Here is an 18265-nt window from a genome sequence, read left to right on the forward strand (position 1 = left end):
GGCAAACAACATCAAGCTGCTAGCTTGTTTCCTGTGAGAAAAGCTCCTCTAAATCTCATCTCAAACTGTTTGGAAAGATGTTTTCCCTTAAGGGATTATTACTGTAACCATGAAAAAAGATTTAGGATCTTTACATCAAATAATGTGAAAGAAGCCAAAAAACTGTCCATCCTGCCAGCCAAGAGGAAGAATGGAATGAGATGGCTCATTTTTGACATCTCCTCACTGCTTCTCTTTACACTGTAACTAAGTACTTCTAGGTGGGGCATACAAAAAATACAGCTCTGGGACAGCTATTGTTGCACCAAGTAGTTCCAATCTTTGTAACTGCTGTTGAATTACTCGTATAAAAGAAACAGAGAATGGATATAGGATCAATAACAATTTTGGAACAAAAAAACACCACCACACAAACCGACCAACCAACCAACCAAACAAAAAAAAAAAAACCATAAAAAAATCAAAACCAAAATACAATCAAAACCCATCCAACCACCTTCCTCACAGACCTTTATTAGATAAGCCACCACTTACAAACCTAGGCTATTGCAGTGTCATGGATAAAGGAGAAGAAATGATCTACGGCATTTTATGAATTAGCCTAAGGGGACCTTCAAACGTTTTCATAGACCTTGTACCACATCTTAAGGAACTGTCTCATATCCCAATCGTGATTGTATAAACACCCCCTAGCATTACAAAAACAGTTTTTGTTGAAATTAAAAGCAAACCTGAATATTTTTCTATTTTTCTCTTAATAAAGTTAAGTAGCTAGAAAGGAGAAGCACAGCCAGCACTGGAGAACCGTTGAACTCTCTCTGGACCACCACAGCATTCCACAAGCCAACCTGGGAACAGCTGACCTAGACCATTCTCCTGCCAATCAATTATTTGGTCTCCATAAAAGTAATTTCTATGCTTAGCTCTTTTCTTTTTAATTCATTACGAATAAAGCCAATATCCATTTTCTTTAGATTTTAATGTCTGGAACCAATACCAGTGTTTGCCCTCACAGTAAGATCTCCAGCTGAAAAGTTCCCTTGCCATTAAACACTTTTTCTGCAAGGTGACCATAAGGCTTCTCTTATGGAGTTTATACATCAAAAAATAAGGCTACCAAAAATGGTGACTTATGAAAAGAAACAGAAGAAGCCTGGTTACTAACCATTTGTTTTCATTTCATTCAGGAAATAAAAGGAAAACAGTAGTGAAAATAGGTGTGCAGGGTACCTGAATTCCACAGAAGGGTCTTGAATCCAACACTTTTTTCTTCCTAATGCTCATCTGATACAGGGCAAGCTGTAGTCACATAACTTTAAAAAGATTTGAGATGATGACAGATGAAGAGATATAGCTATAGCTCTCTTCCTTTATAAGTATTTTTTTTTTTAAACTGCATTCTGTCAAGGACCAGATAAAACTGGAAAGCAGAAGCGAGATAGAAAACTCTGAGATTATATTGCTTGCTTTTACAGAATAGGTAAGAAAGCAAAACAATGCTGTCATCTCTTCTTTCTGACAAGCCTTGTAGCATTTTCCTTTTCAGAGTCTCTCAAATCTTTAACTACACCTGTATCATATCATCACCAATGACATCACGAACTTAGAAAGAAACTCAGTACTAATCTAAACATTTTATGTTAGGCAAAAAAATTGACTAATGACTTCACTCAACAGGTATAAAAAGAAGGATGAATCAAAGGGGATTATTCACCCAAAGCTTACACTGTATTCCAAGACCAGGAAGTCTGTGCAAAATGCAACAACTGTCTCCAACTAGATCATCCTTTCTTCAGGTAAGATAAACTTCTTATATGCCAGATAATAATAATAATACTAATCTGGCCATATTTCTTAGTTTGTAACATGAAAAACATATATCTTTCAAGCAACTGGAATTAGGACAGTTGTTGGGGGAATAATATCTACGGAGCTGAATGGTATCAGTGTTGTAGTTTTCCTTGTTAAAGCTATTTGAGTTGCATTATCCCTGTGCTGTGTGGCTGTCTAGCACTAGCTCACACTCAGGATTAAAAATTTTTGGTAGAATACACCATTTCGCATAGACAGGTTTCATGAGAAATGAAGACAGAAGATGTATTTAAAAAAAAAAAATTTGCTTTTGTTTTCTGAATTTTTCTTAATCTTCTCTCAAGAAGGCTCTGAGCAATAAGAATTATCGTGACAAGGGAATGATATTTCCATGGGCTACCATTTAATCATTGGCTATGCAGTTACATATCATACTTATATATACATATGGATGTCTTCAGCTAGAAGAATCTAGTTGAAAAAGGAAACTAGATTTACTCTAAAATCAGTTTTCTTCAAAGCATTAGAAAGAAGTGTAAAAAAAAAAAAAAAAAAAAAGCCCACAACCAACAGAAAGATCAAATACTGTAACAAGAGCAAACCCTAGCAAATATTTTGAAGTGTGACTATTTTTACACAAATTTTGTGGAAACCATTGTTTTAAGATGATGTAATAATTGTTATAGATACCTAAAATAGAATATGGAATGTATATTTTTCCTTTAATAGAAGCTCACAGGCTCAATGCACAATCCCTGCACACTCTTACCTGTTCACTAGCCTTGAGCTAGTCCTGAAGAATAAAAACTGGACATATACCTGAGGATGTTGCATGAAAACACACAAAAAAGCTACTTTACACAAGTATCTCTTAATATGCCAAGGTTCAGCTCCTAAAAGCCTCTCTTTGCAATGTGAATCCTGTCTGCACATGTCCTAATACAGTCTTCACTAACAAAATTACAGGCTAAATACAGCAAACAGATAAAATTAAGTTTAATGGAAAATGTCATAACAAAACTGGACATCATAACATCATAATCTTTTTTTTTTTTTTTTTTAAACCAAATATATTTGTGGGTTAAGCATTTTCTTCCTGGCAGTAGTATCTTCAGCTGTTTTTCCTATATATTTTAAGATTTATTTTTTTCTTTCCCCATTGTGGCAATAAATAAGTTTTAAGTATGCATGGCCATAAACAGATTTGCAAGGAGCACTTGGATTGTAGTAAGAGTGAGAACTTACTGTCTTGCTGATGTAATTTGTGCTGATATTCATGCACTGGAGTCCTTCACTGTTGCAGCAACCTCCACATCTGTAGATGGATACACATGGGGGCTTAAAGAAGGTGTTTGTAGTTGCTCCAAACTCTTTTCCCACATCTACGCACACTTCACGTGGCATGCACTGAGTTTTTCTCCATTCAGTATCAATACCTGCCAAAATATAGGGAATTTCATATGTTATTAAGCAGCTGCTTTAAAACAGTACTCTTCTGCAGTAAGTAAGTAGCTTTTTTTTATTTATGGTTAGAAACAGAATATGCATTGCAAGAGTCCCACCCTTTATTCAATGAAATACACATTGTTCAGTGTTAACATCTAGCTAATTTTCTCTTCAAAGGCATGTGCCATGGAGCAGAGGCATATTTACAATGGAGCTGTGGATGCTGAAGCTGCATGGGTTCCTTCTTTGCTTGAGTTAAGTCCCACCTTAAGCGATGTCTAGAGAAGTACTGCAGATTTCTGAAAATTAAAATTTAATGGTCCCAACACTGTACTCCATTTGGATCATACTATACATTAAAAACAATAAATTTGCTGTCTCCACATTTAACATGAAATTAATTTGAATACATTCACTTTGTTAACTACAAGAGAGTAATTTAAAGCAAAAGGCTATTATTTAGCTATCATGCACACCACGTGATTTAACCTGAATGGTGGTATATACACTTAGATCATCCACATAAATTTCAGCCAGTATTTCACATAGTGTTATACAGCCTTTACCAAAAGCAGAGTTACACTAAACAGCCATGAGACTTGCAGTTGTACAGGCCATTTATTCTCTGATGGAGCCAGTATTTGGTAGGCAACTCAGAGAAAATGGGCTCCATTAAGGTATGTGATTTCCAATATCATGTCAAAAATTAGTACTATAAATCTTGTGTTCCTCTGCCTGCAAGCACTTGCTAAATTGTAAGCTTCAGGTCACATAAAATATTAAGGGGGTACTGACATATTTGTTTGAAAGCTGTTTTCTTCTTGTTTGAATATAAGTCAGCTGTCCTCTTGTAAAAGCAAAAAGTTACAAGTGGATAGTTTGACCTCCTACAGCAATAACACATAAGAAAACATTATCAGCCATGACTTAATTGCAGAAAATGAGCAGAATCAGTTACTGAATTGAACTATTAGTGCCTTCTTTGCTTTTTACTATTTTTTATAGCCTCTACAAATCAAGATTTCTCATACCTTAAGAGAAACAATTTCTTACATTTACCGAGCTAAGAAAGCAATCTATAGATTGATGTAACTGACAAGTCTTCAGATTTTAATTTATCATGTTATAACCTATTTTATAACTTGTACTTACTTTTCAGGATCTCTGCATTATAGTGTGCTGCAGCAAATTTCAGTGAATCATCTGATCTTGTGTCAAAGCTAGACTGTTCCCTGTTGTGTTGCCAACCTCCTTTCCTCAACTGACATTTGAACATTTTCCAGTATTCGGGGTAAAGTACTGTCATGAGTTCATCCACACTGGACACAGATCGCAACTGATCTTCCAGGTCTTTGCTTGCATGAGCCTGTCAAAGTAACATGTAAGATTAATTACTTTCTCTATTACACAAGGTTTGCTGGAAATTAGCCTGAAAAACAACTCATGCATTGTAAAGTTTTGATCAAAGGGGTCCTCATTTCAAAATCTACTTTTGTCAATCGATGTTGACATAACACTATATTGACATATACTGAAACATTTTGCCTGTGACAGTAATTCTTTATCATACATGTAGTTCAAAACACCTGTGTGAGAAAGAAGCTGTAGAATTATGCCTATCCAAGTACAATTTGCAGATTAAAACAAAACAAAACAAAGCATTTTTTCCTGGAAACAAAAGCTTTCATGATACAATTTGGAATGCTTAAGTCCAAAAATACTGATATGATGCTCACATTATTTAATATTTAACATAGTTTTTTCATTTTCCAAAAGTCCAGGAAAATGAAAACACCCAGAAATACAAAAAGGGTGAAAGCAAATTTAGAAAAAGAAGAAAATAATTAAAATGATTTTTGCATCCTTTTATGGAAATCCCTAGTGAGTAAATTCTTATTATAAAGGATTAATCCTTAAATTTGTATGAGTCAAGGATTTTGATACCTTTAAGAATCTGAACTGCATACTCCCTTGCTAGTAAGACTTTCAATTGAAACTCTTCAGGACTAAGGACAAGGCATAACAGCTTTAAACTAAAAAAATGGGAGAACTAGATTAGATATTAGAAATAATTTCTTTACTATGGGGGTGGTGAGGCACTGGAACAGGTTGCCGAGAGAAGCCTCATTCCTGGAGGTGTTCAAGGCCAGGTTGGATGGGGCTTTGGGCAACCTGATCTAGTGGGAGGTGTCCCTGCCCATGGCAGGGGTGTTAGAAGTAGGTGATCCTTAAGGTCCTCTCCATCCCAAACTCTTCTATGATTGTATGAGTATTATGCTTGGTAACATATTATTTCCAGAGAAGCCTCAAGTCTGGTAATCTCACTTTCTTATTTGCTGGCTTTTACACAAACTCATTGCAATGGCATTTTCGTAAAAGACTGACTGGGATTTACATTTTAATTTCTCATTTACTCAAGATTCCTAGATTTCTCTATCCCCTTAGCTGAAACAATATCAAGGGACAGCTGTGATTTCTTGCCCACCCTCTCACCCACAGACTGCTGAATTCCTAAAGGGAAGAGAAGCAGAAAATATTAAAGAACCTTTAGTCACCTTCTCAGCTTACATCACCCTTAGATGGCAGTATGAGACATGAAATATAGGTATGCTTAGTAAGGTGTCTACTGTAGATTTTGTGTATGCTGCTACAAAACTTGTTTTGTTAGTCCAAGAAACACAATGTAAATAAAATGTACGTCTAAAACCAGAAACATAAAACTACAGAAATTAAAATTCAAGATTCAGTTCCTTATCAAACTCCACTATTACGAAAATAAGAAATTCTTTCAATTCAGTGATTAAGTTCTTCAGTGATGAATTGCCCAATTAGCTTTTGTTAGCTAACAAGTAATGCTCCCAAGTAAAGTAACCAGTTCTAAACTAGCTCACCCAAACCAAAACTACTAAACTACTTTTTATCTCACAAACAACTAGAAAAGTACAAAACAGCACACAGTGTAGCATCTACTTTCTTACCAGGTACCAAATCCAGGAGAAATGCCTCAGTAAGACAAGCTCACAGAACTCACTTCCGTAACTACAGAAGCCGGAACTAATGCAAACTTCAAAATCATTTCATATGTCAAAGTGTTGTGGGTTAAATAAAAAAAATATATAAATCACTGTAGCCCTGCTAACCACAATGCCATGACAGACTACTTTGTCCTCGATCATTTTCACAATCAAGCTTTCAGTCTCAGAAACACACATTCAGGACTTCATCTCTTTCCTTGCCTCCCTAGGAAGTGCCTTCTCTGGCCCAAGCCATGCAGCAAGCAGTATCTTGGGCATTGTCTTCAACATAGTTGGCAACACAGAGTATCTTGTGCTCCCATCACTCCTGCTGTCCTTGCAAGATACCACACAGTTTCTCAATCCATTGGTCACAGGCAAAAATCCAATCTTAACAAACAACTACTTCAGCCACTGTCTGCTTGCTTTCATCTCTCTAAGCACGTGAGTCTGGAGCACCTCTCCTATACAGAAAGGCTGGGGACGTTCAGCCTGAATAAGAGAAGGCTCCAGAAAGACCTCATTGCAGCCTTTCAATACTTAACATGGGCTTATAAAAAAGATGGAGATAAAATTTTTGCTCGGGCAGACAATGACAGGACAAGGGTAAATAGCTTTAAACTAAAAGAGGGGAGATTTAGATTAGAGATTAGGAGGAAATTCTTCACTCTGAGGGTGGTGAGACACTGGCACAGGTTGCCCAGAGAAGCCCTATCCCTGGAGGTATTTAAAGCCCAGTTGGATGGGGCCCTTAGCAACCAGATCAAACGAGAGGTGTGCCTTCCCATAGTAGGGGCATTGGAGCTGGATGATCTCTAAGGATGATCTCTTCCAACCCAAGCCATTCTTTGATTCCATAAAAAGAGGACGGTTTTTGAGTAGCCTCATTCCCATCAGGTAGTTTCCCAAGCATCCTGCAGCACATGCCCGTTGAGAAGCAAGTTGTTGAAGCACTGTACTGTAGTAACTGACATGTGATGTTAAAATATGTCATGGGAGGTCACAGCATGGAGGCTCCTTATATATCTTGTCACAGGGTTGAATGCCAGTTCATTACATAGAAGACAGAGATGGAAACTGTTAGTCATCTAATAGCTGCATCCTAGCTGAATGGAGGTGATGTGAAAGTAGAAAGTGAATTGGCACCTTCCACACTTTGATGACTTTCTAAAAACAATATGGACCAGTGTAGACAAAGTGCTAACTAGTGCTGTTTCAGTTATTCAAGGTACAGGCCTAAATCATCAGAAAAGTAAGTACTGAAACTCAAAATGACTTAGTTGAAAAGATAACATGGTATAGAGCAGAAAAGAGGTTGTACTTACTACGTATAATTCGTGCTAATGAAATTCTTTTTGGTGAGGAAATCAAGTCATATCTTTCCAGCTGGACAGCAAATTCAGTATAAATGGTTAAATGGATGTGAATCAGGTTAAATGCATGTGAATAAAGGAAAGCATGAAGAAATAAGTGACTTTAATAAAGTAGTGAATGTAATTTAATAAAGTATTGTCTCCAAGTGCATTTCTTCCTAAACGTTCCATGGGCCTCAGAGCTATGTGAAAGACAGAATAACAAAGAATAACAATCTGCCTACCAGATAGCCTACAATCTCAAGTGTGAATATATGGGTATGCTTTTTTTTTTTTTTATTATTAAGTGAATCCTAATTATTGCATTGGAATTATTTTCTGTAGAGTTTTATAAAACCCTTTGCTTGTAAAGATAACTTCAATTCAAATTTATGAATACTCTGTAGAAAACTCATTGACTAGAAGGCTTTTGTTCTCTCTACTCTTCAGATTTAGCAAGAAAAGAAGGAAAACCATGCATGTGTACTAACTGGTATATGCAGTGTTCTGGATTATAGATATATATGAATGTCATTTTTGAATATGTTTCCAATATTACCTTGACACACAGCTCAATGATTTCTGCTTGGTGTATTCACTGCAAGTCTATGAAAGGCATGTATTTTTGAACTGTGTCAAATTACTCTCAGCTGTGTCAAACTGCTCAGAGGAACACAAGCATAAGAAGCTTTTAGAGTGATTCAATTTTTGCATGACAGTCAAAATTTATTATTGACATGAACATCAAGCTAAATGTTAAATTTTGGTTGATAGAAGAGTGTACGCTGCATATAGTAAAAACACCAGATCATTAAGAACTGTTAAAAGGAGATTGGATTTTTTTGTTTGTTTGTTTTTTTTTTTATCTCCAAAGAACTGAATGCAACTGCTTTTCTAAATGTAAGATTTGCCTGGCAACATTTCCTATTTTGTCCAAATTTTGGTTAATTTCACAAAAAATGCTGACTCTATATACCTGTCTTCCATTCCAAATGATAAAGTAATAAAGCTTGCTGACAAGATTTCTTTCATTAAAAATTATTTAACTCAGGAATGTTTTATTCTGTCAAAGTAGGTTTTTCACAATGTGGGTTTCCACAATTGGAATGTCCAGTTTTTCATAAAATTATACCTAACATAAGGAGAGGCAGGACACAAAGCAGACTCCATAACCATTAAAAAAAATCAGATCTATAATAGATTTTCCACGCATTATTTGTCTTTCATATCCCCAGTGTATGCCTCTATTATTAATAACAAAGGTCAGAACACTTAATATTTGGCAGAATACATGACACATAATTGATGGTGCAATGTGCTATAATGGTACTTTATGCATCTGTTCCAATAATAGTTGTCAACTCACTACATTTTCAAGGATTTTGTTGACAAATCTTAATAAGAAAATTCTGCCTATAAAACCCTCCATTTTAATATGCTTATATCCTGTATTTATTGACTGACTGAAATGCAGTAAAAATCAAGTAGTTAAATTACAATGTTGAAACAGTGTGCAGGCAAATGGAAATATTGCAAAAGTATGTATAAACATTTCACTTGCATAATATTTTATTGCAGTCTTCATGTATTTCAGCACTATTTTTTGGAAGTTGCTATGAGAAAAAAAAACACAAAATACGCTAATTAGAGAAAATGTCTTAACCATACTTAAGAATTAAAATCAACTTTTTTTTTTCTTTGTTTGTTTGCCGTTACAGTAGTGCCAGAATAGTCCTGATTTTGATCGCATATGCACTGATTCGGTACTAGCAAAATTGAATGACTTTCCAGAATTGCAAACTTCAAAGTTCCTGTTGGATACTGTTACAAAACAGTGCTTTACTGAAATTAAATTTAACACTGAGCATTTTTTTTTTTATTTCAGATTAAAGAAGTAGTAACACCAGTGCAGCTAATTTGAACTAAATCAGAACATCATAATAACAGCAGAGATCTCTCTGATCAAAAAGATCAGTCTCTGCTCCAAAAGAGCTTACAAAATGCATTGGACAAACACAGCAAATAAGAATGAAGGTACACAGAAAGTAGAAAATGAATAAAATGGTATGAACTACCTTATGCTTTAAATGACCTTTATTCATTCTGGCATTTTAAATACCAAGAATAACACCAGGAAAAACAAACAAAAGTAAAATATGTAAAATGGATAGGGAAGGAAAAATAAATGAGTTTGAGGAGATATGTGGAAGACTGAATTTGTTAAAAATAAGCTAAAAATTACATTGGCTATGAGGACAACCCTAAAACTACAGAAGTTTCACTCCTGTACTATAAATCACATATTTTGTTCAGAGTATTTTTGGTGAGGATAAAGTACTAGAAAATCATCCCAAGATTCCATTAGTATTCTTCTATTTATGAGTACAAGCATTTAAGTGTTTAGCGTACAATTTCCACTTTGTGGGAAACCCCATTTTTATATGCATCAACACTTTGCAGTAAATATTTTATTTCAATATTCTTAGAAAATGTTGAAAAATATTCTAAGATTGTATATTTGTACAAAGGCATTTATGCTTGGTCCTTTAGTCAACATTTCAGTGCTCCTGTGGTTCTGAAATGCACTTCTTGGCTTGTACTTATTCCTCAAGTACATGCATTCCTGAACGGTTCTCAACATTCCCTAATAAGACGGCAGTACTTTCATCCAATCAATGGCAATTACTTATGAAAATACCACTTTTTAATCTAAGTCTGATTTCCCTGGGAAGCAGAGAAAGATCATTCCTCTCTTTCTAGAGCAACTCCCCACTCCACTCAGTGGTTTCTTTAGAAACTCATCTTAGGTGGCCAATTCTCCCAGGTTTCCATGAGCCTAGGCAATTAAGACACTGTTGTAGGTGACACGATATCTGATACAAGTAGAGATCATAATGCCACAGTGCACAGTGAAAGAAATCCATAAGATACAGACCTTTGTTTTTGAACATACGTGACTGTGTGTGTAGACACAGGAAAAGAAAAGGTGTTAAACACCCTTCCTGAAGGAATAGAAAGTAATTTTGAGAAAGAGGTTGGTGGCACCATAGCCAGATCCTGAATATTTATGACCTTTTCTGAAGCAATTTCACAACTACATTATAACAACAGAAAAGGCTTTGTTCCCATGCACTTCAGCCTGGTCTTTGAAAATCAGCCTTGTTCCACAGCAATAGCTCTCAACTTGTGGTTAGCAAAAACCTACTGGCTATTTCTAGGGATACACCACGTAGTAATTACAAAATAAATTATGAAAATCATGCCTGTTTTCAAAAGACTCAATTCACTATTCAGAAGCTTGTGCTAGATGAGCATACAAATTAAAGGTCAAAGGCTGTACTGCAGTCATGTAAATTTATGGGATAACCATTTGTTGTGTAAGTGCAGCTGCATCTAGATTCTTTAATTGATTGAAAGATTCATACCAGGGCTTCCACTAGCATTACAAATAGATTGGGAATCAATAAGGATTTGGATTATTGGTGCTGAAAAGCTTACACCTGATTAAATCGTGGAGACGCCAGGCAGCACATTCTGTAGCAGAAGAGATACATGCATTTTCTTGGTCATCTTCACGTACAGTGATCAGTGGTGATAAATGGCAAGGATCACTGGGACTAGGTGCATGATCAGAAGAAAGGGGAAAATGTTTGAAAACTAAAAATAAAGGAAAACATTGTGATGACTGCTGCATTATTAAGGTGGCTAACAGACAACGCCATCTACCAGAAAGGAGACAGTTTGCAAAATCAGCCCTGTGTCCCCTGCAACATAATCACTGCAGACTGTCAGTTTAAGTCATATATGTAACTTCTATAACATATGTATGACTTATATGAGGGAATATAATGTTCATTTTTAAGAATAAGCAACTTTTCATTAACATTAAGGATGAAAGTGAAGCATTCAATTCTGAAAGTACTTGGAAACTGAATAGAAATTGAACTTTGACTAAAAACTCTGGTTCTGAGACCTTATTATCCTGGAAAAATGGTAAAATGCCTGTTACAAGTAAGTTTTTTTTTTTTTTTTTTTTTTTTTTTGAATATGTCTGTTTTAAATGCCCTGCAACCTTTTGTTTTCCTTCCAACAGTCAGACATATCTCATTAAAATCAGTACACAAGAATAACCTACCATGACTTTACAACAAGATTGTTTATTTTCAGTCTTTAGTGAGCTTTCATTGGTATTATCATGACTTTTATTAGCAACTGCCATTAGCTTTGTCAGTAAAAGCAAACAAATATGGAGACGGTTTTTGAAGAAAACTATTAACATTGTAACACTGCAGTTATCTGTCATCACTTTGGCAGATGTAATACTGGCAGTGATATTTCAAGGCTTTTAAATTATCAAGCAGAGATTTACTAGACTGAAAGGTAAGGGAAAACCCCATTATTTTAATCTAAATGCCAGCCCACTCTGGGACAGTACCTGAGTCACACTGTATGAAAACATCCTAGACACCAGAAAGAGGTGAGAATTCTGGTCATGTATCAAGAGGTGGACTTCAAAAAGGCAGTTGGTATAGATTTTCATGTAATAATTTCTATTCTACAAATCAATAGTGCATATGAGGAGGTCTTCCTAACAGCTGGAATAAGAAATTGCACATTCTTATGAACATTTCTGAATTATGTTGAACACATATGGCTACATCATCTGGGACATTCTCACCACAATGACAGTATTTAGTTTTAAATTCAACTTTCTTGTGTATTCTTGAATTTTTAACAATGTGGCTGTTTATAGGACAGAAGGATTACATGAACACATCACCTCTTATCATTGTTGTGTAATTTCTCTCACTGCTAAGTAACTTTCCTTTTCATCAAGTTTTTAAATCACTATTTAAAACTCTGAGCAAACATAATTAATCCACGGTCTAAATATTTAGCAACAGGTCACAGAAATTTCTTGAATTAATTATACTTTTAAAGCAGTTCTTAAAATAAATAATTTCACAGGCCATGAAACAAGATCAATTGGATTTCAAAGAAAAAGCTGAACTTTATTCCTAAACAAATGTCTTAATCTAACAGGACATGATTTCTGTATTGTTAAACAAGCTTTACACAGTTTACAGATCTGTACAGAAATATTAATTAGAAGACCACCTACCTTGTTACATTGCCTATTTCAACAAATATGCCCATTATAAACATAATACAAAGCTCAAAGCTCAACACAAAAAAAAAGTTAAAAGAATAACAAGCAATTTACAACATAGTAATTCCAGTTGCAACATCTTTGTTTTAAATTATTCTGGGCAAGTTTTGCATAAATGAAAAAAGAAACAAAGGTTCTTGAAAACTCAAATTTAGTAAAATGCACAGGTTTCTAAGTGCATTCTATTAAGATTATATTAACATCTGTTTCTTTTATTTAGTATCACATTTCTTCAGTTCATTTTACAAAAGTCATAAAAAAGTATATTTAGTAACTCAAAGTAACACAACAGACTAACAAACCACACAGCTAAGTCTTTGTTAACTAAGCTATTACATTCTGAGATTTCATTAATACACAAAATGCTGTAAGCTGCTTTTATTTTTTGTTGTCAAACCCTTACACAAATATTTTATATAAAAGTTCTTTGCTAATGTATGAAAGAGATGATCTGAAATTCATTAGCCTGAGGTAGGTAGGCACAAAGGACTTGCTATCCATTGCCTACTTGTGCCCATTCTGGTAATCTGGAAATTTGTTCCATCCTAAATTCTGCATGGAACATTCTTTGGATCACCATTTGACATCTGTTACAGAGAAATTATACAGGGAAAAAAAGCACTTGTTTAGACACTGAGCCCGTTTTTTTTTTTTTTTTGCGCTAACGCTTTGATGGTGCATAAAAAAATAGCCAGACAACAGAGAAAAGCACTATCCAATCTTAATCCCAAAATTCCAAATGGATTAGAACAGTACAAAGAGAAGAAGATTTATTCTCAAGCCTTTAAGTACAACATTACATTGAAAGCAGTTTAAAAACAAAAAACAACAACAAAAGCCTTCACCCCCACACAAAGCCATATTGTTCCATTAAGAGCAAATTATTTAAACACAAGTAAATACAGCACTTCAACACTTCAATATTTAAGTACTACAGTAGTCTGGCATGGAAGGAGACCATTGTGTTCCTCCTATGTTTAAATAGCCTGTACCAGATTCACACTTCCAGGGATGGCAATTGGCTCATGTATTCCTCTCTACAGAAGGGGTAAGAAAGATGCCAGACACACCCACTTTTGCTTTCTCTAATGGGCTAACTTTATTGCAACTACAGAGTAAAAGATCAGTAATTCTGTGAAGTTGTCACATCCCTTCCGTACTAGGGGGAAGGAAAATAAAAAAACTACATTTTTGAATCAGAAAATGAGAACACTTGTGTATCATTGAAAGAGAAAGCTTACTGTACCATGTAGAACCTGACAGGTATTAAGGGGTTTGTCAGCAAGGCATGAGAGATGGGGAAACGTAAATGAATCCTCAAGAACCAGACTGAGACTTGCTCACGATTCCCTTTCAGGCAACCAAATCAGGACAAATATATATTGCCCATTATTTTTGGCTTAAATTATTCTGAATAGTCTATTATACCATAATGTCACTTAAGAAAGGTCAGGGAACATCAGCACTATTCAACAAGACCCTAATTTATACTGACAGGACACAGAGTAATCCAATGCTGAACATGGAAGACTTTTCGAAGAGGTCTTGACTACAGAATGAAGTTTTTACATTTACAAAATACAGAACAACTACTGGATTGCAAGAATATGTATAATCTCTAATAGAAGTTACAATACAGCACCTTAAAATCCACGACAGCAGCATTAGTATAAACTTTCCCTATAATATCTTGCTGAGTTGCCAGTATTCTTACCCAGGCCTAGAAACTAATGAAAAAGAAAACAGATTTATAGGGATTATGTATATTAAAAGGAGGCATACAGAGAGCAGAAGAAAGGGGAGCAGAGGTTCTAGTTTTTCAAAGTCTGTGGAAAGATATAAGGAAGATATGTAAAATTAAGCTAATTTTAAGGTAAATTAAGCACATGCCAGATCTTCCTGTTAAATTATTTTCTCACATTAAGCTTTTTATCTGTTTTAAGAAATAAAATATTATTTTGTGAAATAAACCTGTTTTGGATCACTGAATTTTGTACTCACCTGGTCACAGTGTCACGGACAGAAGAACTTTAAATGCACAAATCCAGGTACCAAGGAAAATGGGGGTAAGGATAGAAAAGAGATGAAAGAGTAAATGTAGGTTAGTACCAGGACAGTGCACTATAACACCCAATCTCAGGCTCTAAGCACCCTGAGGTGCTTACGTTTACTTTCAGAAGTAAACGTACACATCTTGATGGGACAAGATGGACTTGAAAGTGTAGATGGCCTCTAATCAGTTTTATATTCTAATACAAGAGGAAGAAATTAAAGTAAACAGGTCTGGACTTTCAGAATAAAATAGATTCTAACACACTTCTCAGCTTTCTCAAAATAAAGTATCCTTTTTATTTTTAAGATTTTAGCAGAAGGAAACGTCAAAGCAGTAGAATTTATGCAGAAGAGATATTTGAAATTTTCTAGCACATCCAGCAACCCTTAAGGACTTTTTTAGGCATAGGAAACCATCTCCTAAAGTCAATTTGCAGAGATTATTTATAATGATTTGCATATAAAACCATAATAGAGATATGTGCATATGAAGTTAATGTAGTAGAAGGATTCCTTTAACTTTTTTCCCAGCAGTTTACTGTGTGTACCATGAGGCACACATACGCTTTTACAGGACCACAGGCCTGCAAACTGGAATTTGCAGCATGTACTTGCTAATATCAAGAGCCCATTGTAGTCACTAAGGTTACCCTTTATAGGAAGGGACCATGAAACAATTTCTGTCTGTTCTTGCACACGTTTCTAGGATTTCTTTTACTGTGAACTGCAATTTCCTCAATTCTTTGAGACAGCAGCTTTTCAAAGAAAGCAGGTTCAGACCCATGGAACACACATCCCACTACAATAACTGGCAGTGAGAATGACACTTCCAGTATAATGAATTAAATTTTGCTTCAAAAGAAAGTGTTTTGTTTATTTATGTTAACTTAGATGGTAACAGAGGGAAAAAAAAGTAATTGAATGAACCTCAGGAACGTTTTGCTTCATTCTTACATAGTTTTAGAACAATAACAAGAGCAATTATTAATACAACTTTAAAAGCCTGTAGGGCAGATGTTGCTGTATGCTTTTATTAATTTACCCAGATATTATTTCTGACATCCTACACAATAATCTGTCTTCCATTTCTGAAAAGTCACTTAACCATCTCCCTATATTATTAGGGACAAAACTAGAACACTGTAAAATTCCTGATTTGCCTGAGCAGGAAATGAACAAAGAATGAAGAATTCTGCCATTCCATAAGACTCAGATTTGACAAGTGTGGCCTTTATTCATGTCTATGTGACTATCCGCATTTGTCATTTAGATCACCCAGAAATTTCACTATGACATAATTGTATTTTTTTTGGAGATTTCTTTAAAATTGTCTGTGCCTTTAAACAAATGTGCCCAGATGCTGTGGGTACAGCTTATCACAGGCACAAAGACCCAGTCAAGGTCAGTCTGCAAGTTTGTCTCTAATTGCCCAGTTATACATTCCTTGTTCACCCAAATCTTCTACTGACTTCAATGGGATTTTTGTTTAGTGAGAATTACAGGATTTGGCCTCCTAGCTTATTTAAGTATTGCATCTATACATCACCATGTGTAGCATGTTTCAGTCCCTATGGTCATAATAGCTGTAATTTTACTAGCCCTAAGTATCACATTGAGCTTTTTGAAGTCCTTGCCCCTTTAAAAGCCTTAAAACAGATTCTTTTTGTTATACTTAAATTTCCTATTTCAACATTATTGGACTTTTTTTAATCTGGCAGCCAATATTTGTCTCATTGCTGCTATATTTTTCATTTAAAACATGCTAATTGCTTTGAAAACCTATTTACCTAACTACTGTTTTATTTACCTAACTACTGTTAAGTCATTCTGATAAAACACAAAGACAGTATTTTTCCTACCCTAGTTTTTTACTTAAATTCTCAGTTACACTTCAGCTCCTCATTAAAGCAGTCTGCTGATTTTTAGATGATCTGACCAATGCCCATAATAGCTTTTGTTGACTTCTCTAAACATTTTTGCCTGTCGCAGCATGTTTGTGTGATTAATTCCCAATTCCATTTTTTTTCAGATGTTTACATCAAGTCGCCTGCAGTCCTTCCTTAGTTTACCCCACAGCATATGTTCATAAAGCATTTTTTCATCATTATGCAAACACTACAATCTAGACAAAATGCATGCTATAATTTTTTATCAGACCAGCTGTACTTCTCAAAGGCAAGGGTGTTTCTGTGTTGTCAGCTCAGGCCTGTTGGTCTCTTCCTCATCCAAACCGAATACATGAGGAAACCCAGACACAGCTGACAAGACAGTTCACTCAAGGACCTGCTTCAAACAGCACAAACACAAAATGCCATGAGTCACGCTCAACTGTATCCCAGCTGGTCTGGCACCCTCAAAACTCACAGGCACTCACAGAATTTCACAGTGCAAACCCCCTCCCCCCCCCCCCCCCCCCCAAAAAAAAAAAAAATCCCTCTGAAACCAAACAACCCTCTAAAGAAACAAAATACAAAATGAATTACACCTCAGAGATGTTACACAGGGCCCAAGAGACCCATATAAACTGCTAGGCCAAGTGCATGTGGGCAGCCTGCTCCGTGATGCAATATTAAGCTCCAGCAACAGCAACAAGAGTTGACCCAAGAGATCTGGGGGCCACTGTTTGCTCTCTGCTACAGTCCACAAAGATAGCCTAGACACTCTCCTCTTTAAGAAATAGCATACGTGAGAGACACACATGGTGTGACCTTTTGCAAAATCTTGGTTAACTCCTCATACCTCACAAAGTAAGGCCTGGCACAACACTTTCCTGAAAAGTGGGAACAGATCAAGGAAGTCAGGAAACGATGCATATGATTTACAATGCAGTAACTCCCATGCAGGTTGAAGCCAAGCAGCTTCAGGGTGCTGCAGCTTAGTCTAATAACTGTATCGATCCATATTAATATTCTCTTGTGCTATTGTACTTCCCAGATAAATTTATAGGTGGGCTTTTACACAGTATTCCCTATGGAGGCAGAGCCTTAGTGAAAATGTAGCTGCCTCAAACTCCCTAACCAGCTATATTCAAATTTTCTGCTGGATTAAATTGAGAAATGTTAATGGTGAAAGACTTTACACATCACAGACTGTGCTACTGCAAGAATTTCAAGCAAAACACCAAGAATAACCCAGACGGGATTGTCCAGGTAGAAGGCCAAGTACCTACTGGTCTTACTGCAGGACATGCCTTGCCTGTCTCACATCCTCTGATCTCCCTTCAATGCTGCTCATCCTATCTCAGGTCCCTACTGTCTATACTAAAATAATATTCTCAGTTACTATATACAGTTAATATTCTCAGTATACTGTTGTAACAGTATACTTTGACAGAAAATCAAGATCTGTGTTAGGGGACTACATAGATTCCAAGATGGGTTTTCAAGAAAAAAAACACATTCAATCAATTAGAAAGATGT

General features: G+C 35.6%; 1 protein-coding gene across 1 annotated transcript in view; it reads right to left on the reverse strand.

Annotated features, from left to right (window-relative positions):
• Positions 1 to 18265, reverse strand: part of VEGFC (vascular endothelial growth factor C) — a 74219-nt gene that overhangs the window by 19076 nt on the left and 36878 nt on the right. The window contains 2 exon segments of the mRNA XM_068681261.1: positions 3058 to 3248; positions 4411 to 4624. Coding sequence (XP_068537362.1) covers positions 3058 to 3248; positions 4411 to 4624 — 405 coding nt within the window.

This window comes from Anas acuta, chromosome 4 (genome assembly GCF_963932015.1).
Source record: "Anas acuta chromosome 4, bAnaAcu1.1, whole genome shotgun sequence".
Lineage (NCBI taxonomy): Eukaryota > Metazoa > Chordata > Aves > Anseriformes > Anatidae > Anas > Anas acuta.